The 25,959-nt window shown below is 36.7% G+C and overlaps 1 protein-coding gene across 3 annotated transcripts in view; it reads left to right on the forward strand.

Annotated features, from left to right (window-relative positions):
* Window positions 1-25,959, forward strand: part of nmo (serine/threonine-protein kinase nemo) — a 208,727-nt gene that overhangs the window by 120,753 nt on the left and 62,015 nt on the right. For all 3 annotated transcript variants that reach the window (XR_015071945.1, XM_085958251.1, XM_085958250.1), the window contains exons 2-3: window positions 4,432-4,561; window positions 5,824-5,879. Coding sequence is in view for 2 of the 3 variants with exons in the window: in XM_085958251.1 (XP_085814377.1) it covers window positions 4,432-4,561; window positions 5,824-5,879 (186 nt within the window). In the remaining variant the exon portion in view is untranslated. The remainder of the gene's footprint in view (window positions 1-4,431; window positions 4,562-5,823; window positions 5,880-25,959) is intronic.

Genomic DNA, 25,959 nt, shown 5'->3' on the forward strand with positions numbered 1-25,959 from the left:
TAAAGTCGCGTGCATTTGTTGGTCATTGAGATCCTAATGGGTGTTTAGGCCCACGAGTCTATATTACTGTACTGTTTAAATTCAATGTGTTTTAACGGGCTTTAACGGATACGGTTCTGCTAATTTCGCAGACTCTTGCTGAATCTCCCAATAATAATTGTGATCGTAACCAAATATTGGTTTGTCTGTTGAAACTGGTACAAAGCACACATAAGCATTATTCATACCGGCCGGCACGTGTTGTTAGTCAATACGCCGTCCACGGCGTCGCCTTTCTCGAAGTGGAAATTGTGGAAAACACAAGTAATTCCAACGGAGCGAACCGTGCTTTGTAACATACTGTACTTGTTGTACATATTGTACTTTTAAATTGTGTTCTATTTGTGTACAATTTTTGCCCTCAATTCATATAAACCTATCTAATTGAGTGATTTTATCTATGCACATTTAAGCAAACAGTTTTTTCGAGATAACTTTGATTGGCAAATAATTAATCAGATTACATGTATATTTTTTTTATTATCTTTGTTTTCACTTTTCTCACGTTCTATATTACTTATTTTAATTGTTAAAATACGTTCGCTTAATCTTTTCTAGGTGTTTTTTGGGTCACTTTATGAATTAACAGATCGAGGGACGTTAGAAAAATACTCGTAGATATGGACGAAAAGCAATGACAGTACATTCAAATTAAAAACGGAAAACTTTAACATGAAAAATCGATCATGCATTTGTGTAGCAGCAAATGTGTTGTAGTGTGAGATTTGGTAATTGCTAATGAAAAATAAAATTGGTATAATGGAAATTTGGAAAAGTGGAATAATATTATATAGGTACTTATACCTATTTGTTTTAAATTAATTTGTGAATAAATTAACGTTTAGCCTGCTCACCTGACACGCATGTTTGTTAAATGGCAATTCTCGAACGGAGAAAATTTCTGAGGGCACCATCACATGCCTGCATGTAGGTCCAATTACTTTGATATAATTGCAAATGCTGCTGTGGTGCATTTGAATTTCTCTGAAGCAGCTTGTTTACCATGCCCACTCCACATATAATTTTGATAGATCAGCAATAATTATTAGATCTAACTAAGCTCGAAAAAAAATCAATGAAAATGTATTTTGAGTAGACGGAGAAAATACATTAAAAATGATGCTTTCTGACATTAGAGAATAAAATAATAGTCATATAAACGTAGTTTGTATTCTAGTGACAGAATATGGGATAGGTATTAGTTTTTTTAAATCTTGTATAAAATGAGTGGATATCAAAGTATTGCGTTTTGAATTTGAAATGGTTACTTATAAGATTTACATAATTATTTCGGAAAATACCCCTTATAAATTTAATATGTTTAACTCCCCGGTTCTGGTTTAAATTTTAAATACATACCATTTTATAATTAACTATTTCTTTTATTGAACGAATAATTCACAAGATTTAAGAATTTACCATTCTGATTATTGAACGTACATAATTTTGAAAAACACTTTCTGAGAAAATATATTATAAAATAAATTATAAAGATGCAGGGCTCGATTCCCTGCCGCCCCCTTACTTTTTTCTATTGGTTATAATATATTTTCTCAGAAAGTGTTTTTCAAAATTATGTAAGATGTTGTGTTATGTTACTCGTACATGCCATTTTATTGAAAGTTTGGTTTTCATTTAAAATTCTCAGGTAATTCCATAATATGCTGGCGATTCGAATGGCTGCATCCACCAGTCTGATTTAATAATGATTTATGTATTCGCCTTTCATCGAGACCTTATCATTTATCTTATAGATTATGTTTATTACTATTGTATAAATGGGCCTGCCTGCAGTATATCTCTATATTTTGGTCCTGTAAAATCAGATCACCAACGCCTTGGAAATTGAGCCACTCGACCATTTGCGAATATATAAAAACGAATTTCGCTTTTGACAGCGTAGTCCGTAATTCGTAAAAATCGACAATAGTGTTATAAGTAAGTATATTTATTAATGTTGTCAGTGCTTAATGAAAACAGTTCAAATTCATCGTAAAAAATCAGTGACGTTGATTTAATTTTGTTACAGTTTCGCATATAAATTACAATTAAAATAGTAATATTTTTTTTACGAGATACTTAATATCCTTCACCAGTTAAAATTAAACCATAACCAGTGTCAATTTAAACCATGTGAACGTAGTGTTGGTTTTTATTACCTGCCATAGTTAATAAATCATGAAATCTATAAAATGTCTTCTTGGTCTGTAAAAAATGAAATACTTACCTGATTGGTGGTTAATTAATTTAACTGCCATGGACTGTCATGCATTGAATAGGATGTCGTAAAAAAATCAATGACCCTTAATTTTAATATTTATTTTTGTAGATCCTTATTATAATTTATTTTATTTATTTATTTATTTATTTATTAGATTACGACATGTGGATTGGCCAGTAAACCACCTGTCTAAGTAGCTCATGGATTTTTTTCAAATTACGTAGCTATGTGAATATTCATTTCAATTTATTTATTTTTGAACATATTGTGGACATTACAAATTATAAGTTTAAGACGTTCACAACATGACATTTAGAAACAAAGAAATATAAAACAGTATTACATAAAAAAAGAGATAGATCAGTAGATAGTAGTAGTAGAACAAGGAAGTACACCGGATGAGTTAAGCAGACCCTATTTTAAGAATTTATCAAACAACGTCCACCTAAACTCATTCTCACGTAGGTGGAATATATCAACACCCGAAGCAATTTCGTTGAACATAGTTATCGCCCTCCCAATTGGTATTACCAGTGACAGGTTGGTTCTGCACCTTGGGAGAATAAACAACTGATGGTCTCTATTTCTAAGATAGTTATCAGGGACACACAATATTAAATACTTACCATAAGATAACCAAACTTCATTCTTTTGAACATTGTGAGAATGTCACATATTACTGCGCGGTGAACTGTAGGACGTCAGTCATATTCTCCGGGCTTGTTTGTTCCATTGTGTGATTTGACAACGAAACTTGATCAAGAATGTACGACTTTCATTTTGTCCGGTTGGCTGTTACGATCTGGTTTCCAATAGGGGTAATAATATTGTGGCATCATACGGCGAAGGAGTATGTCTTTTGTAATCATCTTGGAATGACAAAGTAACGATAGCTGTGAACTAGGATTACTACAGTGGCGAAGGGTGGAGGTAGGCTGTTAAGATCCGCCATAAATGGTGCAGACTAAACTTTGTCAGTCATACGTAGGTATTTGTTTTCATTGAAATAAGACTAAAATTTATAGAATATGGTGTTGGTTAGTTTTTAAAGTTCAATTAAACCCTGCGAAACCAAGCCATAATAGATAATAGTCAAAAAATACTCGTCTATCTATAAAATATCTAAAATATGCAATTGAATCATACAAAACTTTCAATATTTTATAGATAGAATATTTTTTTCTATAGATTATAGTGTGGTATAGGCTGGGCTTTATGAATTCAAAAAAATGAACCAACAATATGTGTAATATGCTAATATGTTTTGTTAATCCAACGAAAACAAATAAGTACTAAATACTATAAGTGATAAATTTTTATACTCAATATGTAAATAAATCTAAATAAATTCCAACTTCATCGAATTTACCTCTCTCAGGTTTCGCTTTGATCCATTTTTTTCCTGGTCACCATGATTGGGTTCATTACAAATTTTACCTTGTATATTTTCTTTGTAGTGAGGGTTGCTTCATAAGAATTAGTATCTACATAATATCGTAGCTAACGTCTGGTAATGGATTATAAGGCAGAAACAGAAGAAGATTCTTACTTAATGCTGACATTTTATCATTTCGTGGTGGCTAACGACTTTCTGAAACACACCAGTTGTTATCATTCACCATCCCTTACGCCACATCGAATACAAATTAAAGTATAAGGGCTTGCGCAGACAGAGAGCGGTCGGAGTTCTGCGTTCAACCGACCGTTGACCGCTAACGTTCAGGGACAGCAGACAGGTGGCGGTCAACAATAAGCGTTCCATTTGTTTACAAACGTTGTACTGACACAAGCGCTGCATAATGCGAGACCGCTATATTCCGACTGCGAGCGGAAGTGAGAAAGCACCGCTGTTGCGTACTCACTCACCCGTGTGGTTTCGCTCTATGTTGTGTGACTGCTCAAATTCCTATGACGGGACTGCTGGACGGGAGATACGGCGTTCTTTGTAATTCCGGGCATAGAACTCCAGAACTCTAGCGTTCCAATTGACCGGCGCGGTATGACCGCCGGCTGTGTACCCATACAGTATGAAGTCCATACAGTACAAAGAACGCCGAACTCCGAACGCGGAACGCAGACCGCCTGACCGCGCTCTGTCTGCGCAAGCCCTAACTAATTTATAATGTTATTATTGTGATGATTAATTTTGTTTTTTTTTCTCTTGTTTTCAGGGCTGTGACTGATCCCCGCGACGGCCGAAGAGTTGCGCTCAAGAAATTACCAAATGTGTTCCAATCCCTAGTATCCTCGAAGCGAGTGTTTCGGGAACTCAAAATGCTTTGTTTTTTCAAGCATGATAACGTGAGTGTACATTTTGTTTACTACTAATCACATTTCTGCCAACGAGAGCTTTAGTATGACACTATCTATAATTAATATAAGTTTAATATTTTGCTACAATCTCATATTAAATTAATTAATAACCAGTGTTCTTATACAAAGATATAAGTAAAAAGTTTGTTAGAGAATTTAATCTTATTCGAAGAACCGACAATATCTACGTAGGTACATGCCTACTACGTAGTTGTAAAAGTTACCACGTTAATGTACTCTTTAAATAATACGCAATTTCAAAAGCATCTTAGACTGAGTGAGATTTAAATATACATCTTCCTCTTGTCGCGTGAGTGCCCTTAACAATTAAGGTACACCCCGAAGTGTCTTTGCGAATAATTCCTGATAACTGCTCTACCTGAAGTATTTTAAATTTCGTTAAGAAAAATGCCCAACATATTTGTAAATTTAAACCCGATTCATAGATGGCGTCAAGATTGGTACCCCACATATAAATTTGGACGTCCTAGCACTTTTAACACTTTTTAATTAAATTATACAAAAATCTGTGACGGTTATAATTATTATCACGTTGATTGGGGCAGTGAATACTTGAGCAATGAATGTCGAACGATGATTCGTACAAAACTTCTAGTTGGCAAACCTATGCATACAATTTAATAGAGTAAATATTAAAATTTAAAAAAAAATATTGATACTGTTGGAAATTATAACTTATGGAAAATAATATTTTTTTTACATTTTGTGAGTAGTAAATTTTTCTATTCTATCACTATGTACTTCGTACAATGATTCTTGGAGTATCAACGCAGCGCATAAATTGTTCTTGTAGCTTCGCTGTAGGCTAACAGTGGGTCTGCATCCGCGGGTTTATTTAACCAATTAATCCAATCTACGAGTAACAAAAAAATGTGTTACCTTTGTGTACGTACGTACCAGCGGCCTGCGGTCCATAGATGCTGTGGATGCGGCGCATGCAAATATGCACAAAACCAATAAATAAATTCAATGTCATACTAACTCCTTATGAGAATAAATGTACCTACTGTCGTGTGGGACTTGCTATTTGCTGTGCAAACAGTTCCCTATTATTTTATTAAGTATAACGTTTTTTATAGTAATGCAAAATATCACCTGTAATTTAAATATATAGTATTTTTAATAGCATGCCCAATCTCAAAAGACACCGCACGTCACTGGTATGTACGTATTATATTTTGTAATTTATAATTATTTGTGCTATTATCTATATTGTGTTTCTTCCACAGGTTCTCTCTGCACTGGACATCTTACAACCCCCCCACCTAGACTTCTTCCAAGAAATGTATCCTTTTAAAAAACGTCAAGTTTTATTAATCCAATAATTGTTCAGATGATAGATGCCACACCATAGGTCAGCCGGGTCAGCGTTATCCATTCCGTACGGCACACTCCTAATCATCGAAGGCATCGAAATGCTTCATTGTGTGGGGTTTAATGCCGCGTGACATCGCATGGAACTGTGTTCACCATTTTTAATTTATAAAATAGTCAGGAAACTAATCCACAACACATAGGGTTTATTTTTGTACCTTCTGTACGATACGAACCTCTAGCTAGTAGGTATTTAATTACTATATTAAATACGACGGCTTTCTGCATTGAGATTAAACGATGGCGTGAAATGGATCGATATCCCACGAATATTGATTATAGTTAGTTGTGATTTGTTACATATGTAACGTTATTTGTATAATAATGTATGGTTTTGCAATGTTTTCGGGGTGGCGGCTTGCGCCAGTGGTGCTGATTTCACCAACTACAAAAATATAACTCGAAAAAGTTCTGTATTCGGCGAAAGACTGGACATTTCATACACAAAGGCTTACACCGAGCGATACCTTTGGCTAAATTAACACTTCTTCACTGACAGACCTTTTCTTCTGAAGTCATGTTTAACCAAAGATGTTGAAAACAACCTTCTTCTATAGAAATGGATCCTAAATGCATGAAATTAAAAAAAAATGGACCTTTGGTATACTGATGAAGTTAGTTACAAGTAAACGTAATGCAGGTACACTTTGAAGATAATTTCACACTTCTAATGTAACTTCAGATTTACCCAATTAGTTAATTAATTGTTTATGTGTAAATATTGCCAAAAGAAACCTTAAATTCATAGGATTTCGTAGTATATAATAAAATTTGACTTTATTTTAACATTTCACACTTTGCCGTATCCAAGCAGACATTTGAATATGTAATTTATCTATAGCTATAAATAGCTATGGAAAGGGGAATGGGACGATTTGACACCGCGAACTGGCCTCCGCCGATTGGCCTCCGGTAATTGGCCGCCGGTACAATCGGACGCCGGCCCAATTGGACGCCGACCCAATTCGACGCCGACCCAATTGGCCTCCGGGAGGATTGGACGCCGCACAGTTGAATTAAATGCGCAAAGGAATAGACGTACGTTACGATTTGTTGGAGTAAGTAAGCAAGTCAGTTTAATATGCTTCTATCTACCTTATACATTTCGCGCTTGACACATTTTTAATATAGATTGAGAATAATTATTATGCCTTATGATGTTTATTAAAAGAAAATAAGTCTTCCCTCGCTGAAACGTAAAGATGTGCATAATCAATTAATTTATTGTCTATACACGGGTACTTATTTATATTTACAACAAATATTAAAAATAATGTTAGATGTTAGAATGAAAATTACATTATATTTCAGCGTTTTATCGACTTAATATTATAACAAAGCTTAAACATGTATATTATTATGCATAAATGCGTATTTTAAGATAGTATGAAATTAAAAACAAAATATTAAGTAAGTTATCTGCTAAGTATAAATGTTTTAGTAGTTTGATTGATAAACTACTTAGGTACTGGGTGCTGGACGAAATCCCGAAGGCCGAAATCCCGAATGCTGAAATCCCGAATGGCTGAAATCCCGAAAAATAAAAAAATACAATCATCAATAATTGCGCAATTTTTGCAAGAGAGACAAACCCATTTTTTGTGGAAATATAAAAAAAATGTAAAATATACACATCAATAATTGCGCAATCGTGCGCGCAATTTTTGTAAGAGAGACAAATCCCATTTTTGCGGAAAATGGGTTTTCCGATTGCGCAATTTTTTCTCAGGAGAGACCATTTTATAGAACGAATGGATTTTGTGTCTCTTGCAAAAATTGCGCAATATGCGATTGCGCAATTATTGATGTTTGTATTTTACGTTTTTTAATATTTCCACAAAAAATGGGTTTTTGTGTCTCTTGCAAAAATTGCGCAATTATTGATGTTTGTATTATTTTTATTTTTCGGGATTTCGGCCTTCGGGATTCCGGCCATTCGGGATTTCAGCGTTCGGGATTTCGGTATTCGGGATTTCGGCTTTCGGGATTTCGGCTTTCGGGATTTAAGCTTTCGGGATTTCGGCCATTCGGGATTTCGGCCATTCGGGACTTCAGCATTCGGGATTTCGGCCATTCGGGATTTCAGCATTCGGGATTTCGGCCTTCGGGATTTCGTTCAGCACCCAGTACCTAAGTAGTTTATCAATCAAACTACTGAAACATTTATACTTAGCAGATAACTTACTTAATATTTTGTTTTTAATTTCATACTATCTTAAAATACGCATTTATGCATAATAATATATATTTTTAAGCTTTATTATAATATTAAGTCGATAAAACGTTGAAATATAATGTAATTTTCATTCTAACATCTAACATTATTTTTAATATTTGTTGTAAATATAAATAAGTACCCGTGTATAGACAATAAATTAATTGATTATGCACATCTTTAAGTTTCAGCGAGGGAAGACTTATTTTCTTTTAATAAACATCATAAGGCATAATAATTATTCTCAATCTATATTAAAAATGTGTCAAGCGCGAAATGTATAAGGTAGATAGAAGCATATTAAACTGACTTGCTTACTTACTCCAACAAATCGTAACGTACGTCTATTCCTTTGCGCATTTAATTCAACTGTGCGGCGTCCAATCCTCCCGGAGGCCAATTGGGTCGGCGTCGAATTGGGTCGGCGTCCAATTGGGCCGGCGTCCGATTGTACCGGCGGCCAATTACCGGAGGCCAATCGGCGGAGGCCAGTTCGCGGTGCCAAATCGTCCTAGACCCTATGGAAAGGTACTTTATGTAGGCAGTGAAAGGCAATAACATTGACAATTATTTTTAAGATGAATGATCACATAAAACACCTATAAATGCGTACGTAGGGTATGTAAATAAAGCATCCGACTTGAAATCCGAATAAGAGCCGCCATTTTGTTTTTGGGGCTGCCAATAGAAGAAGAAAATAATGAATTTGTTATCAATGCAACGCCACGTACAATCAATCGTTTCATTTGAAAATCGAACAGGTTTCAAAATTCCGAATACGTCGTATTTCTCTTTCTGTCCTGATTACAAATTCTTTACGATTATGTTATGCGAATATAGTATTATTGTATGTCTATTGTCTACATACCTAGTTTTAATATTACGTTGAGAAAGTGCTGCATGCACGTCTTGTAAATGAACGATATTATTATTTACTCTGCCAGCCGTAGTTTCTCGTCCGCCGTGGGACTAGCGAAGCTTTTAGTATTTAAATAATAATAAATTACCGCCCTCGTAGCGCTGGTGCACTTATTCTATAAACTGGTGCAACCTTGCGCTTTTGCCCTGCATATCTGCAATTTCACTGCACCTCGTTAGTTTTTAATTTTTCTCCGCGATATCCGGCGGCTGTTCATTTTTTTTTTACCAAAACGTAAACGGTAAAGTGCACCTTGGCAGGGAATTTCATTTAGCCACGTATTTTTGTGCGAGTGTGTCGCGGAATCACGTTTTTAATTTACGTCGGACTTTAACGCGGCACTTCGGAATAAGCATATCGTAAACTGTTAAGCACCGTGCCCATAAGGCTTTGACTATACTAGACGGGACCTAATTATTTTTTAGTATTACTAACGTTTTTGGTGTGGTAAAACTGGTGGCCAAAGAACCACAGGACAGACCAATAAAAATAGAGATGTGAAACCAGTCGCCCCAATTTCTTTCAGTCAAAAACTAAGACTCAACCAATATTGAATGCGTGTTTCGTTTGCGTGACAAAGTTTAATAGTTAACCATTAAAAATAATATATTCTCTAACTCGTGTTTAAGTTTATTATTTATCCCATTCGAAAATTACACCTTGTTTCAGCTTAACCCAAAAGGCAACCCACTTCCCATTATTTTCGTGTTCCCTGCATAGAACATTAATATTTTTTTCAAATTCAATTTTCTTTACATAATATAGTGAATTATCTAATTTATATTTTTATGTATCTACAAGGAAGAACACCGAATGAGCTAAGCAGACCTTATTTTAAGAATTTATAAAACAATGCCCACCTATACACATCCTTTTGTAAGTTAGTGTATTGAAACAATATGCTAGCTTTATTAATTATAGATTCCATTTTCTCTTTGTCAGTTGACGTTACGGATACGTGATATATTAAATAATGATAATAGTTGGATGTACGGTGTACTTGACATTTTTCATTTCGATGGTTCTTTTATGGTATGAGTCTTCTTTCGGGTTTTACTGGCGCATTTAGTAACAAAATTGACTGTTTGCGTGAACCTAAAATCATTTTGAAATTCATTCGGATTTTGGTACAATAATAGTTAAAAGTTTGTAGAGGTGAATCACCTCTCATTTTTCAATCCTTTTTGAAGTTATACTTCTTTGGGCGCGTTTGGGAAATCAGATCAGAGGGTATTACAGGGCGTGTGACATGTAACACATAATTTATTTTTTCACACGAAAAAAACGCACTCGATTGGATTCGAACCACCGATTGTTCGGTTATCAGCCGAACGCACTACCCTTACGCCACAGTATGATACTGCGATCGTGACGATTATACAGTATAATTTTATAGTTTAGAATTGTTCCGTTGCCTAGGCAGCGAATTTATTATTGTCGGCCATTTGCAATTCCTTACGTAAACAAACGATTAAACGTCAGAGTGACAGTTGGTACTTTAAAAATAAAAACAACGAGAAACCATTATATAATTTAGTAATATAAGTTAAAGTGTATAGAAATAAACCAACGGCGTTGCAATAAGCGGTCCTTTTTATTGAGTGTGTAATTTAACAAGATAATTAAGGGCTAGTCAAAGAATCTAGTTTATCACAAGTTTTGTTTTTGTTTTGTTACGCCAAAGAAGTATAACTTCTAACGCGCGTACATAAGTACACACACCGATTTTTTCTAGCTTCACTTTCATAATATATGTGTGCTCCGTCTAGCATAGAAGATTTTTTTCAATGCCTTTGTGCCTAATTTATTTGGAAAAATTTCGAAAAAAGGAACGCATGATTCCAAATTTAAATCAGCGTGGAAATTTTCGAAACAAGAACGTACGCCATTTAAATTTCCCGCGTTAATTCTCACGCGGTACTCGTGTGAAATCACGATTTTGCAAATAGCTCCTTTCAGGTCTTCATTTCTCTTTGTCGTCGCTTTTACAGTTCGCGGAGCACAGCAGCACACATAGGCAGTCCAAGAATCGCAAAGTGGGGAGCCATAAATTAATCCTGCGGCAGACACGGAAAACCTATTTCGCGTATTAGAAGGGCGGAAGGGTGGGAGGGCGTCGCGACGCATTCACACGCACGCGGCGGCGCCGTGCTTCTACTCATACCAACTCGTTCATTTTGACACGTTGTAAAGGCAAGAATTTTCAATGAGTGTCCTGAAGTTGAATGTATGTCAACAGTGATAAATTTATCCAAAAATTAATAAATACATCTAGGTACTATAACAAAAAAAAAATGGAATAGGCATATAGAAGAACTCAAGTGGCGAAGGGTGGAGGTAGGCTGTTATGATCCGCCATAAATAGTGCGCACTAAACTTTGTCAGCCATACGTATTTGTTTTCATTGAAATAAAACTACAATTTACAGATGGTGTTGGATAGTTTATAAAAATCAATTAAACCCTGCCTAAACCAAGCCATAATATATAATAGTCAAAAAATACTCGTCTATCTATAAAATATCTAAAATTATGCAATCAAATCATACATAACTTGAGATATTCTGTAGATAGAATAATATTTTTATGTATTATAGTTTGGTTTAGGCAGGACTTAATGAGTTTAAAATAATCAACCAACAATATGTGTAATATGTATACTTAATCGTACGAAAACAAATAAGTATGAATGAAAAAGTCTGCATAATTTTTCATTCATACTTATTTGTTTTCGTTGGATTAGTAATACAATATAATATTACACATATTGTTGGTTCATTTTTTAAATTCATTATGCCCTGCCTTACCAAACTATAATATATATAAAACATATTATTCTATCTATAAAATGTCCAAAGTTATGTATGATTTAATTGCATAATTTTAGATATTTTATTCTTCTTGGTCGTGCACTCATGGCTGAGGATCGTGACCACATTTAAATTTCGCCATCCTTTGAGCGACCAAGACTTTCCATCCTTCTCGATCTTCCGCTTCTCTCAGGGCAGAATGGATGGTGCCCCCAGTAAGCTCTTTCACTTGGTCGCTCCATCGCGCAGACGCTCTTCCTCTGCTTCGCCTTCCCTGGAGGCTACCCAAAACTACCAGTCTCTCCAGGTTGTCCGGTCCGCGCCTGACAATATGTCCAACACCACATCTCAAAGGCATCAATTGCCTTCCGTTCTCTTGCCTTCAGGGTCCACGACTCGACTCCGTATAAGAATATCGAGAACACTAATGTTTGCACAAGCATCATTTTTGTGGCAATCGAAATTCCCCGATCCTTCCATATCAAGTGGTAAGGCGTGTCATCGCACTTTTTGCAATTTGTGTGCGCCTTCTTATTTCCGCTTCGCATCCGCCCTTTCCACTGATGGTCGATCCAAGATATACAAACTCGTCGACTGTTTCGAGGTTTTAGATAGACGGTATTTTTTTGACTATTGTCTATTAAGGCTTGGTTTTCGCAGCGTTTAATTGAGTTTTAAAGACTAACCGAAACCATCTGTAAATTGTAGTCTTAGTTTAATAACAACAAATACGTATGGCTGACAAAGTTTAGTGTGCACTATTTTTGGCGGATCTTAACAGACCCCTCCACCCTTCGCCACTTCTATCTTATTAATCTGGTCTTTGTGACCAACGTATAACATGCAAATACATACTGCAGACTACGCATTTACGCAAGAATGCAGTGCGTTACCTTTAGAAATTTTATTCGTACGGTTTCTTGTCTCCAAATTTAATCATGAAAAGAAGATCCCATTGTCTCTTACTTCAGTTGCCCTGCTACGTAATAATATCGTTTAGTTTTCTTCCCTCGCATTTCCCTAGCACAATCCCATTCGTTGGCTGGCACTAAACTCGGCTCCCACCGCCAGGCCGGGGACAGAGGGGACACGGAGCCATTCCGTTCTAGACTTCCTTTCCTCGTTCGGGGACGTGTTTGTTCCTCGTGGCGCGGCGTGGCGTGGGCGCCGATACAATCGGGATTCGGGACCCCCTTTCGCCCCATACAGTACCGTCTCGTACGGTCTTTAAGGGCAGTGTTGCCATTTATAAACCTAAACTAACCCAACCCAACAAATAATCCAGGATATCGGCTATTTTCAAAATGTGTTTGCCGCGGGCTTCCTTATATACTACTTGTACAAGTTGGTTATGGGGAAGCCAGGCGGGAACCGCGTTAATAATTGTCACAGCCGATTTTGGGAAAATTCATGAATTCCAAGAATGAAAACCTAACCTAACTTAACCTCATCTAAATTAACCCAACCTAACAAATAACCCAGTATATCGGCTATTTTCAAAATGTGTTAGCCGCTGGCTTCCCCATAACTGACTTGTATTGCATAACGTAACCTAACAAATAGATGTCACGACAAGTCATGTGTTTGGACGTGGAGATTTCATTCGCGCGGGATAGGTATGGAGTAGTGTGGTTGACATCTCTCGGGATGCCACAATATGATATGGCCAAAGAAGGCTAAGTATATTCAGGCCGGGGCACTAAGCTATGAATTTAGTTAGATCTTAGTGCCAGTCATTTCTTATTCTTCAAATTTAATATGGTTAAATGTTTTTAGAAAATGGTGATTGTTGTGATTTAATTAATGTGACATTAATTAATTTTAATAAAATATTCAATTGATAATCTTCATTTACTGCGAATATCGAAGTTGATGTCACCACCAAACCACAGCTGTCTCACACCACATTCAGTCTTAATTAGGCATATCATGAGACCCTACGTTTAGTGTGATGCACTAATATTTTTTATATGACTGAAAATATTTCAGGAGTGAGGTCGCCATGGATCCAGGTGTCCTTTAAGTGAGTTTACATGACTTCAAATTAAGAGTGCGCACATTTACTGCGAACAGGTTACCGCGTTGTATTTGAAGATAGCACGACAATCGTAAATTCAAATTTAGTGCCCCGGCCTTACGGCCCCGGCGGTTTGATGCCTAAAGTGTGCTGGGTAATTGAAATTGTGTTACCGACTAAGAAAATGGCCAATGAAGCATACAAATCTGTTATTGTGATAGTGCATCGACGCAATAAATTAAGATTGTCTGGAATTATAAATTTTCTGAACAGCTCGGGACGTCCCTGGCAACAGTTTGAATACCACTGTCTTAGAAAATAAATTATTGCGAATACGATATCAGTTCATATAATATCTACAGTTGAACTCGGTTATTACGATCTCGGACATAGCGAGATCTCGGATGTAAAGAGAAACTTTCGTTGACATATTGGTTTATGATTTTTTCCATACGTTTATTCACTGTTATGACGAGCAACTTATCGGATATATCGGATTGTCAAAAATTTTCTTAAAATTGTTAATGTGTCGATCGTTTAAACATTTCGACCCTACGCAATAAAGTCCGCCGGGATCGCATTACGTTTATGACACTATTTAAGTGTCTAAGTACTTACCTAATTGGTGTTTTCGCCGACAATATTGAAAAATTATCCACGCATATGGTTGAAATAAGGAAAAAATCCAAGGTTTGTGAAGTCAGTAGGTACCTACCAGCGTTCATTACAATAAACAACTTCTTTTGTAGTTTATGTATTGTTTCGGGGATTTTTACGATGGTTTTCAAATTTTTGTGTTATGTGACCGCTTATTTAAAAATACCTATTCTCTGATATAACGAGTAACGCTTATAACAATCAAATTCAGTCGTCCCCATCTTCCTCGTAATAACCAAGTTCGACTGTACTTTGTTTTGTTTGTATTTAATTTTATTATTTCCCTGTGAAATTCTATTGGCCAGGCAACACTCGAAGTGCGTCGTCATGGTAACTCCCGCCAATTTCGTTTCGCCCCCATCCCTGCTTTGCTTACTCTGCGCTTCGGACTTGGGGAAATTCCCGTTTGAAACCCCCTCTACCATCCCAGCTCCGGTTCTCCCCCCTTCGCCTTTAATTGCCGACTTTAATCATGCCCGCGTCGACTTTATGTTTGGCCATTATTTCGTTTCATCTTCGCATGAAAAATTATATTTTAGTTTAGGCCCACTATCTCCGGCTAACAACGCTTTGGCCTACGCAAATATCAAATGGTTACACCTTTACCCTTTAACCTTTCTCTTGCTGTGCTTAACATTGTACGCGACATTGCGTTACCATACTGATTTCACGCAAATACTGTATTTTAAAATGGAAATACTTTTCTTGGCTACAATAAGACACTATCGGTTAGTTTTTAGAAGAGCAATTCCGAATTTTTATATCGAGGCTGCCAAGCTAAAGACGCAAGGGACGTTTTGGGCTAAATCACTTTGTATGCGAGAGGTAAACTATTATTCTCGACTAGTATTTAGAATCTGTTGAGTACCGTTTTGCCTCTTCGGGAAAAAGCAACCATCTTGCAAAAATGGTTGCCAAAAATAGTATTTCAGTAATATTTCAATAACCGTTAGCCGTACTGAAATTTTATACATTTATAAAATTAAGATAGTTAGTTTAAAACCCTCTTTTCTAAATATTGTAGTTGCATGGCTGTTTTTTAGAGAAAGCACACCTGGTGGAAGAGCAAGGTTTCTTGAACTACAATTATTGCAATTATTGGTAATGTTCAGGACGTCTGGTCGAGCAATATATATATATGTCTTTAGGCAACTTATCATGCTACACACTCTTCATTGCGTCGCCTCTTGTCCAATAGTGGGTTGTAGGGTCGATATCAAGATGATGTAGATCTCCTGCCGAAGCCGGGCATTGTTATTCGTCCAGAATGATCAAAAAATGACAAAATTAAGTATTTTACTGATATTATCTGTACCTTGGAGCTGAAAGTTCGGAAGTCACATTTTTATCATTTTTGAATTAAGTATGCAGATTTAAATTTGTATTCCCTTTCTCTTAATGCTGAAAATTTGGGACTCCAATGTCACATGGTTTTCAAAATACTTACATCTAAAACGACGGTAGTCAAATTATTATATTTTAGAGCTGAAAGAGTGGATGTGCAATTTAAGTCATTTTTCAAGTCAAGTTATAGTAAAAAGATAAATTGCAAAAGTGCAGAAGTCCAATACAGAACGCGAGTGAGTATTTTAACTGGATTAGATTAACTATGTTTAAACTGCTCTCCTGCAAAATGATTGAATATGGGAAATTATATATTTTATCATTATTTGCTGCTTTGTCGACGATCCCGGGAATAGTTAAACTGTAAAGTTGATAAATAAATATTTTAAACATTAACTATTTCATAAAATGCGTCATGACATCACAGGACGGGAAAGGTTGAGAATGGGCAAAATGTGTCGTTGAGCAATTATTATCTCGGCTACCTACCAATTATTAAATACCCTCTATTTTACTACTAATCAAAGTAAAATAATTCTGGACCCGAGAGGTAAACTGGATTATTCCAATTACACAAAAATTTCAGTCGAGCCTAAAACTAAAATTCTGCTATTGTAATCATTCGTCACGAACTTCGTCATTAGTGTATTATTTTACAATTTTATTCATATTGCGGCGGCAGAAGTTTTCAGGGGTGCAAATTTTAATAATTCCAGTCAATTTTAATTCAATGCGCTGATGTACGGTTACAATGATAGATCCGTTTACATCGGTGGCGGTTTTCTTCGCGAATGTCAATTACCTACGTGGTCGTAGCCGTGATTTATTCTCAGTCAGAACTGTTTCCTCGAGTCAAGCCTATCAGGCACCATTAGCTAGGAGTGCGAGACTAGTAAATGCGCTCCCTAAAGACATAGACATTTTCAATGATATACCTAGTTTGCATTTTGTTTCTGAAACTTTATTTTATTGTATAAAATTGTTTATGTTTTTTTATTATTATTATTATTATTCTCTCTTGTGAGAGTAATATTTGGTAAATCTCATGTTGTGAACGTCCTGAACATTGATTTGTTATGTCCTCAATGTTTTCTTTTCTTAAATAAATACGTAAATAAATTAAACTTACTCATTTGTAAGTCCGTGTAAGTGTCAGAGCATGCAGCGCTGTGACGTAGACGACTTAATATAGAAGTTGGTCTATCTATAACTAATAAATTAGGCAGGTGCTGATAAAAACAAAATTGTGTTTATTTCATATAGATTTTTAACAGTGTAAATTTGTTGATAAATTACGTGATTTTTTACCAAAAGGTATAGCGATAAAATTTTTAATTTTTTAAAGCTCAGTTTTGGCAAACATCTACTTTTGTAGTAGTAAAAAGCAAAAGTATCATCCTGCAATACATATCCGACCCGAGCACCTCGATAATAAATAATATTATTCGTTAACCACGGAATGTTTAAAATGCATTTTCTTGTATCTTTTTAACAATATATCTTCCAGATGTCTCCCTGTTTGAGATTTACGAGATTCTCATTCTTCCGCATGTGTCTCGGATCTCTAAATTAAGACATTCGCAAACGTCGTTTTTCGCACATCTGCATGTCATTTAAAATTTGAATGAGCGAATCCGCGCCGCCTTCCCTTTACCGGCCTTTTCTGGATCTCTTCAAGAATTATTTATTACTCGCACATAAAATAATGCAGCCGTTTTAATTGGTCGCTTTTGGCAATGTCATTTTCTTTGTTGCACATCATTTGATGACGCAAAAGATTTTCCCTAAAGTTAAAGTCAGATAAAGCTTTGTGAGCTTTTTGGATTTTTCATTTAAATGATTCACAAAATACTAAGAATTGCAATCGCACGTTTTGTGTACCTCCATTGTATATTTTTTGGCAAGTGAAAATACGTACTGTAATTAACAGAGTGAATTGCAGAATTTCACCGTATGAATTTAATTGCACGAGTAAACATACGACATGCGATAATTATTAAGAAGATACCTACATATTAATACTTCTTCTTCTTTCAACCTGTCACGACCCAGCATTGGGGCAAGTAGAAGTTCGCGCCACTTCCTTCGACCCATCGCCAACTCTTGCGCCTCCCGCCATCTCAGACCTGCAGCGCGTATATCACTTTTGTAGCACCGCTGCATGGTGATTCAGGGCCGGCCACGACGACGGAACACTTGAAACTGTCCGGGTACGAAGTGTCGCACTCTTTAGTGGAATCCGGAACACACGTCCCAGCCACGTAAAATGTCTCTTCGTGATTACCTCAATCACTGAAGGCTGATGTGACTGCAACAGTCACAGCAACATATTTATACATTCATAATGCATTTATTGTAATTAGTAATGCATTCACATGATTCTAATGCATTTCGCTCAAGTCCAATGTGCTAATGTGTTTAATAAATACGCCAATATCGTTAGTTGGTTTGCTAGCATATCTACTTGCATTAAACGTAGTTTTGAATTTGCTACTGTACCTAAATGCTTTATATCTCATTGGGCTCTCACTTCTCGTGTTTTTTGCAACATCATCTTCAATCGAAACTTATTGCAGAAAGATATAATATGTATAAGTATAATTATATTGATATAAAGACAAAAGACAAAAGTAATGAGGAACTGTTTTTCGGACCCTGCGGTTATCTGTATTTCTGGAACCCAACTCGAGCAAGTCAGCAGCTACGTCTATCTCGGACAGCAGGTGTCCATAGACGGAAGCATGCACGATGAAATTGCTCGAAGAACAAAGCTGGGATGGAGTGCTTTCGGACGTCTGAATAGTATCTTCAAGAGTGACCTACCATTATGTCTTAAGCGTAGGGTGTTCAACCAATGTGTGCTACCCGTGCTCACGTATGGCTGCGAGACGTGGACCCTCAACATGAGAGATGTCCAAAGGCTAAGAGTCACACAGCGAGGCATGGAGAGGTGCATGTTGGGCATCACGCGAAAGGACCGTAAGAGAAACGAATGGGTTAGGAAGCAGACAAGAGTACGCGATGTAATAGACGTTGCCAAACAGCTGAAATGGAGATGGGCGGGGCACATTGCTCGCCGAAAGGACGGCCGCTGGACAAATGCCGTCATCCAATGGTACCCAAGGGGTACGAAACGGCCACAGGGTCGCCCTAAAAGTCGCTGGATTGACGAACTGGTAAAGTTCGGCGGAAATACGTGGCAGCGAACGACACAGGACCGAGAGAGTTGGAGAAAGCTTGGGGAGGCCTTCATCCAGCAGTGGATTGACCCCGGCTGATGATGATGATATTGATATATCTATAGTCTAAGATTATAATTATTCATTTTCTTTGCCAGACGCGTTAATTCCAACATCCCGAACGTTGCACCAATTCTCAAGTGGCTCAGCTATCCTACTTGCGGATATGCTGCCCCTTATGTTTCCTGCACGATGCGTTTGTAATACATTTAATATTTTAAATAATATTTTTCATTCCGGTATGTTTACAGTGTCCCGATTGCGTACAGGTTTCGAGATGATTCGAGAACGTATTTTCAAATGTAGATAATATGCATGAAGTATGAATGAATAAGACTAGATAATCCGGTATATGCTGTTGTTTTTTATGTGTACTATAAAAAATTGCGTTTTATTAAACTAAAAACAACAATTATGTGTACCTATTAGTGATTGCGGGGAGAGTCCGTTTGAAAAAATATCCATAATATTTATTAACGATTTTTAAGGCGGCAGAAGGGGTGGAGCTAAGAAAATGTTGCAGGTGAACTCCACATTAATTACCCCTATTACTAGTAATTGCTTCTCTTCGCTTTAATCGCTGTATACCGCACTTTCCATGTACATTCCCCATACCCAGACGCTCCTCATTTTGTGTCTCGCAATAAATACCTGAGTTACAGGTATAGCTAACGGTGTCTACTTATGAGTTATTTCGAGGTGTCGCATCCACAAGTGGTTATCGAAATTAGTATCCGTTTGTGTCGTATGCGCTGTCTTGTCTTGTAGACATACCGCATCGAAATATTAAGGCAATCTTTGGATACACCAAAATGCCATGGATCTTCCAGTGGCCACATGTCTTGCGTGTCGTACAATGCCGAGAGGAGTGCGGCCAACCTGTTTAGAAGATCAAATCATGAGGTACTGACAAAGAATAAGAAATAATGTTCCAATTAACTAAATTATTTGTATTTTTCCGTATCTGGGGATTGGGGGCGGACCCGAAAACTGCTCACTTTTGTGCACGCATGGATACATGTCATAATTTTTTACCCACCCTTAGAACCTTACAAAAATTGTGTTAAGACGGTACTTCAGTGAAACGGCAAATAATTTTCAACAATAGGTGCGACGAAATTTTGCACTCGCTGGCAATCGGAGAGCGAACGTCGAGCTGTGAACGCGTCAATTTGTTTCGTGATGGCGACGGGGGTATTAATTCTAAAATCGTGTAAAGATGACTAAAAACGTTACCCATTTACTTGAAAAAGAAAACGTGTCATTGAATATATTATTATTGTTAGTAATAGAACAATAAACATAACATTAAATGGACGCATGTTGGAATTATATGACAAATTATATTTCGTTCGGCAGACGTCATTTGCACAATCCACGCATCGCCTAGCCACGATCTTTTTAGACCATGCCTCAACTGAGGTATAGCCTTAAATAAAAATTAACAACAATGCCATACGATTCGCGCAAAAACCAATGGAAACAAAAAATATGTTTACCTCGAAGTTTGATAATAATTGTATTGTAATTTACCTTCATAATATTGAACAACCTTCTTCCCTTTATGCCACACAACAACATGGCTACGACGATTCCTGTAAGTGAATTTCCCTATCGTGTGAGTGTTCGCTTTGTCCTCGCTCCGTTTCCGCGCGCCCGTCCTCGCCCTCTAGGTCAGATTAGCTCCTTTGTGTCCAGCCCTGGTCAGGTCGCGGGTCAGCCCGTCTGTCGCAGCGTCGCGTCTCTGTGACTCAGTTCTCCACGTCCTCGGCGGGAGTCGCAGCGATTCTTTGTCCGAGACTGCTCCTTTGTGAGCTGCGACCGGCGTGGTGTGTGTTATCTCGATGATTGATGAGCACGCTCCAATGCCGTACTTATTAACATGCTATATTTTTATGTCGCGCTTTATTACCTGCTTTTAAATATGTCACAATGGCGTCGTATCTGTTTGACGCTTTGAATGTCTCCGTGCATTAGTACAAAGGTCGTTTGGGCTGTAAACCTTCAAGTTACCGTACACAAACTTTCTAATTTTATATTCCCGTTGGTATATTTTCTTTTACCGTTCTATAATATACTGACTAATAAACGCTCTTGTCCCACTATAATACGATAATTCCTACTAGGGATATTTGATTCTTTCAAAAAGAATCAATAAATACCTGTCGAATACCGACAAACGTTTTTGATACTTGCCTAAATATCGCTGAGAATAAAAAAAATCAGAAGTATGTAATACTATTGTCGAAAGATAACTTCTTGTCCGCGTGTTACATTCACGTGCTTATTAATAAAAATAAACCTTGCAGTATTACGGAAAATTATTAAATGTTTGTTACTAATGAAAATTGGTAACTATGGCATTGCAAAACAATGTTAAATTTATGCGTTAAAGTTAAACCATTCAGTTAATTACAAAATATAACGTTTAATGGAGTGCCCCTCGTAGAATTTTGAATAATTCAAATTTACAGCCAATTGAATGAGCTATAAAAGTGGATTTTTCTTTTTATGTATTGCCGATAAAAGAAATGGTAAACAGTTTCTGATATAAAAATATAATAAACTAATTCTTGTATTCAACGAATAATTAATTCACAAGATTTGAGAAAGTAACATTCTATATTATAGTGAACATATTTTGAAAACATCTCATGTATTTATACCATTAAAAAAATATTGCACATGACGGACTTGAACCTGTAACCGCTGGATTTGCGCCAGAGCGCTTTTCCAATTGCTGCGGGCATCCTACTTAATTATGATGATTTTATCTACTAGTAGGTACTTACATGAAATGCTTATTAAATTACGTTACAATGTAAGCTATCGGTTTTTGTATATTAAGTCAAGGCAGGTATTAGTTAAATGCCTTAATTACTAACCGACGTCACGGATCACTCCATTATTTAGTTTGTAGGTATTTAATAAACTACTTCTTTCATTCAACGAATAAGACACAGAATTTGAGAATGTAACCATCCTATATAATATGAATGTACAACAATGAACAAAAACATATCATAGTTTATTGTCTTATGCTGGCTCTATGAACGCATCTTCGAAAATCCTTGGGCTGACAAGGTGATGTCCTTAAACGAATGTGAACGGTAGTCTCCTCAGTCAAATTATAAGAGAAACCCTATATCATTACTATCCAATGAAAGATCAACAGAGGACGACGCCGCATTTCGTGGGTTTTAAGAACATCTGTGATTTGTATGAATGCAGGTTCGCTGAGCTATTCTGGATAGCTGACGTTGAAGCAAATATCGACCTGATGGTGACCGCTTTCCGAAAGGAAGGCACGAGAAGAAGAATGCTAAGTTTTTTCTACCCGAAATTTTATCAACGCTCCATATATTTCAATTGCACATTGAATACAGATTAACTCGAAACTAATAATTCACATATTACGTTTTTTTTTTTAATTATTTATTTATTACGAAATCGTGACCTTGATTTTTCGTACAGTGTGCTTCAGAAAGATGATGAAGGTATTAAGTTGATTAAGTTATTTAAATATTCGCATTTGAGTAGTTATGAAGATTATTGATTTATTTAAATTTAAAAAAATATTTTTTTGCAGTTAATTATTTTTTTTTCCATTTATTTTTTTAATGTTTTTTATTGCCAGAATTAGATATTTTGTATAGTGTTCTTGTGATATGTTGTTAATATTTCGTGAGGTGTTTTATCAATTTCATGGTTATATTGTCTACACAGAGCTCCGAGAGACCATCGCTCCATTTCTAGTATTTGGCAGTCGTTGATGACATGCCACCCTGTTTGAGAGGCGTAATAGCGTAATATATTACATTGAGGATGGCAGTTGGATAACTATATACCACACTTGCAATAAATTAATAAAATGTATTTTGCCTTTAAATGTTTCGTATAAGTATGCTAAATATTTAGGGTCAAAATTTCGCCACCCCCCAGATCCGTGCATACATAATTTATTTTACATTTTGACAATTTAAATCTTGTGCGACTTTCGCAGAAAACCTTTTCGGGCATCGTTTGATATTGCTGCCGGCTCCGGGGACCGTGGAATGTTTGCCGTCCTCCCCTTTTTTGGCGTCCTGCCTCGCCGTCGATAAATAATTTATGCCGCGTTTCTCACCGTCGCAGGGCTCGCCAAAATAATATTCATGAATACTTTATTCTGATCTCTCGCCCCGTCGCAGGGCACCGCAAAATGATATGCTTGAATATTTTGTTCGGCGTGGTTTCCTCGCTCCTTCAATGGGTGATATCAGTTGTTATTTTAAAATTGAAACAATTTAGGTTTCCCAGAATTTCGCAGTACGGCTTAATGATTATCAGTTAGGTATACACTAGAAATATATAATACAACTAGCTGACCCGGCAAACGTTGTTCTGCCATATAAATTATTTCTAGTGAATATTTTGGTTGTAAAATAAAAAACAACGAATGTATCGTAAGTGTGTGGGGATAGGATCTATGACAGAAAGAGGAATAGAGCGCTGTAGAAGATGACCGCCGATAAAAACAAAAAAACATCAACCATTCATTTTCTCAATTCAAAATGACTAATGATGTTCATAATGAATGAATTACCTGTGACAGGATCTCGTTGTTTAATTTTTATGCAATATCCGTCTTGTGCCTTCCAGAAAATTAGCGGATATTGGAGAGCGTCGTATGAACGGTGTGTGTCAGCGATGAACTCCAGATTATTGTTACTTCTTCGAATCACGATTTCTCGCGTCGATGTGCGGTCGCCAACCATGATTCCAGCAATGTCGTCAACAACAGGTGCATTGAATCGACGCACGTGCTCTCCAGCTGGTGTTTTATCAGGATTGATGACAATAGCGTGATTGTCACTTTGCAATTCGTGCATGTGTGCTTTGAAGAATTTCAATAATTCATTGTGCTCATTCAACAGGGCGTCCAGTTCGCCGACGATGTGCCTGGAAATAGGCAAATTGAGGCCATTGTAGCCGCAACGTGCATCCACATGATTGATGTCCTCACCGCCCATGAAGTAGATTTGTAAAAATGTATGTGGTTCGTTTGGCATTGGCAGCAATGAGCCTACTTTGTGGTATACTTGGCCTTTGATTTTGAACGTAGAATGGAATTGTTGACCATTTGCGGCAGTATTGTGAACTATTTCTGTTGCTCCGAACAAAGTCATTTGGAAGCATGAATTGAATGTGCGAATGGACTTCAGGAACAGGTTTGAATCTGGAACCGTGCCGATGAGCAAGCCGTTCAATGGTTCTGATGGTATCTCAATTTCTGGTAGTTGCACTTTTCCAGATGCGCAACACATCCCGACTGACTCATGTTTGAATTTGAGCGCATGACAATGGGGACATTCTTTGTCCATAGCACCAATCAGCACTTTCGGATGAGCGGAATATTCAATATCTGGCTCGTACTCGAATGCGAGACGAAAGAACGAAGCGAATGTAGATGCTCGATGTACTTGTTGGCGTTGTCGGTCATTTTCTCTGCGTGTGTTAACTACGAACCGGCGCGCTTGGCTCCGTTCCAATTGTCGTTGTTGATTTCGTTCAGCTCGTGCCTCTTGTGATTGAGATGCACGCAATTGCGACATGCTCACATGCACGTTTTTGTTATCTTGTTGGATTTGTTCGTCTGTTCTTTCTGCTCTACTATTTCGCATGTTTGTTGCTTTATTCGTTCGACGGCCCAAATGACCCCCCTTGCGTCTTGCTGGCATTGTGCACTGTAATACACACACACAAAAATAGATAAATTAAAATAAATCGTACAACATTTTGCACGCACTGCGTTGTGATATGCCGAATGAAATGTCAAAATGACGCGACGCTTCTCTTGAATTCTTCTCGGACATAGCGCCATCTGTCATTCAACAACATAAATAATTTCGTTCTGTTTGAAATACGAACGACGGTTAAATTTGTTCATACAAAAATAATAAAATCGCGATTAAAAAATGGGAGGGTGGGATTAGGAGAGTTAAAATTTGGGGTTATAGGTATTTTTTTATGCCAAATAATAAAAAAAATACAAAAAAAAAATTGTCAAAAAAATAAAAGAAAATTTTTCTGGATAGAGATACCCTAATCACCTAGCGGTATGAAATATACTTGTTGACCTATTCTCATACCTAACAAATATACATAAAAAAAATCATAAAAATCGGTCGAGCCATTTCGGAGGAGTTCGACCACAAACATCGTGACACGAGATTTTTATATATATAGAGATTTACTTTGGTTTATATTTAGTGAATAATTATTTGCTCTAATTTGAACAAATAATATATATTTAAATCTTTGCTAGGCGAAATGATAGTCTCCCTAACGTACCTATATATGTGTCGCTACATTTCAAAATCAGCCAAGTCCACCTTTAGGTATTTTTTACTTTTTTGTGAATTGCTGAAGAACTACTGCTTTCTAACATTTCTGCATTATCAAAATGTGGAATTTATTAATTTTAAATATTCTATACTCGAAATAATATAAACTTTCACCCTTGTGACTGTGTATTTGAGAAAACAAAAAGCTGTTTTTCTCTTATTCATCTATTATGGACTTGGCTGATTTTGAAATCTAGCGACACAATTATTATCGTGTGCGGAAACGTATGCAGTTCGCCATATCACACTTCACCGTGAAATGTTGTACCGGAAATATAATATGGCCGTATTTTAAAGACCGTCCAACCTCTTTGGGTCGTAGGTATAGTGCTGACATAAATTTCATGTCTAAATAAAACACGGTTCTTGTCGGTTTACGTTTACACTTTACAGGAAGCCAGCAGC

This window comes from Rhyacophila brunnea, unplaced genomic scaffold (genome assembly GCF_057557595.1).
Source record: "Rhyacophila brunnea isolate RB1 unplaced genomic scaffold, BYU_Rbru_1.0 scaffold_7, whole genome shotgun sequence".
NCBI lineage: Eukaryota > Metazoa > Arthropoda > Insecta > Trichoptera > Rhyacophilidae > Rhyacophila > Rhyacophila brunnea.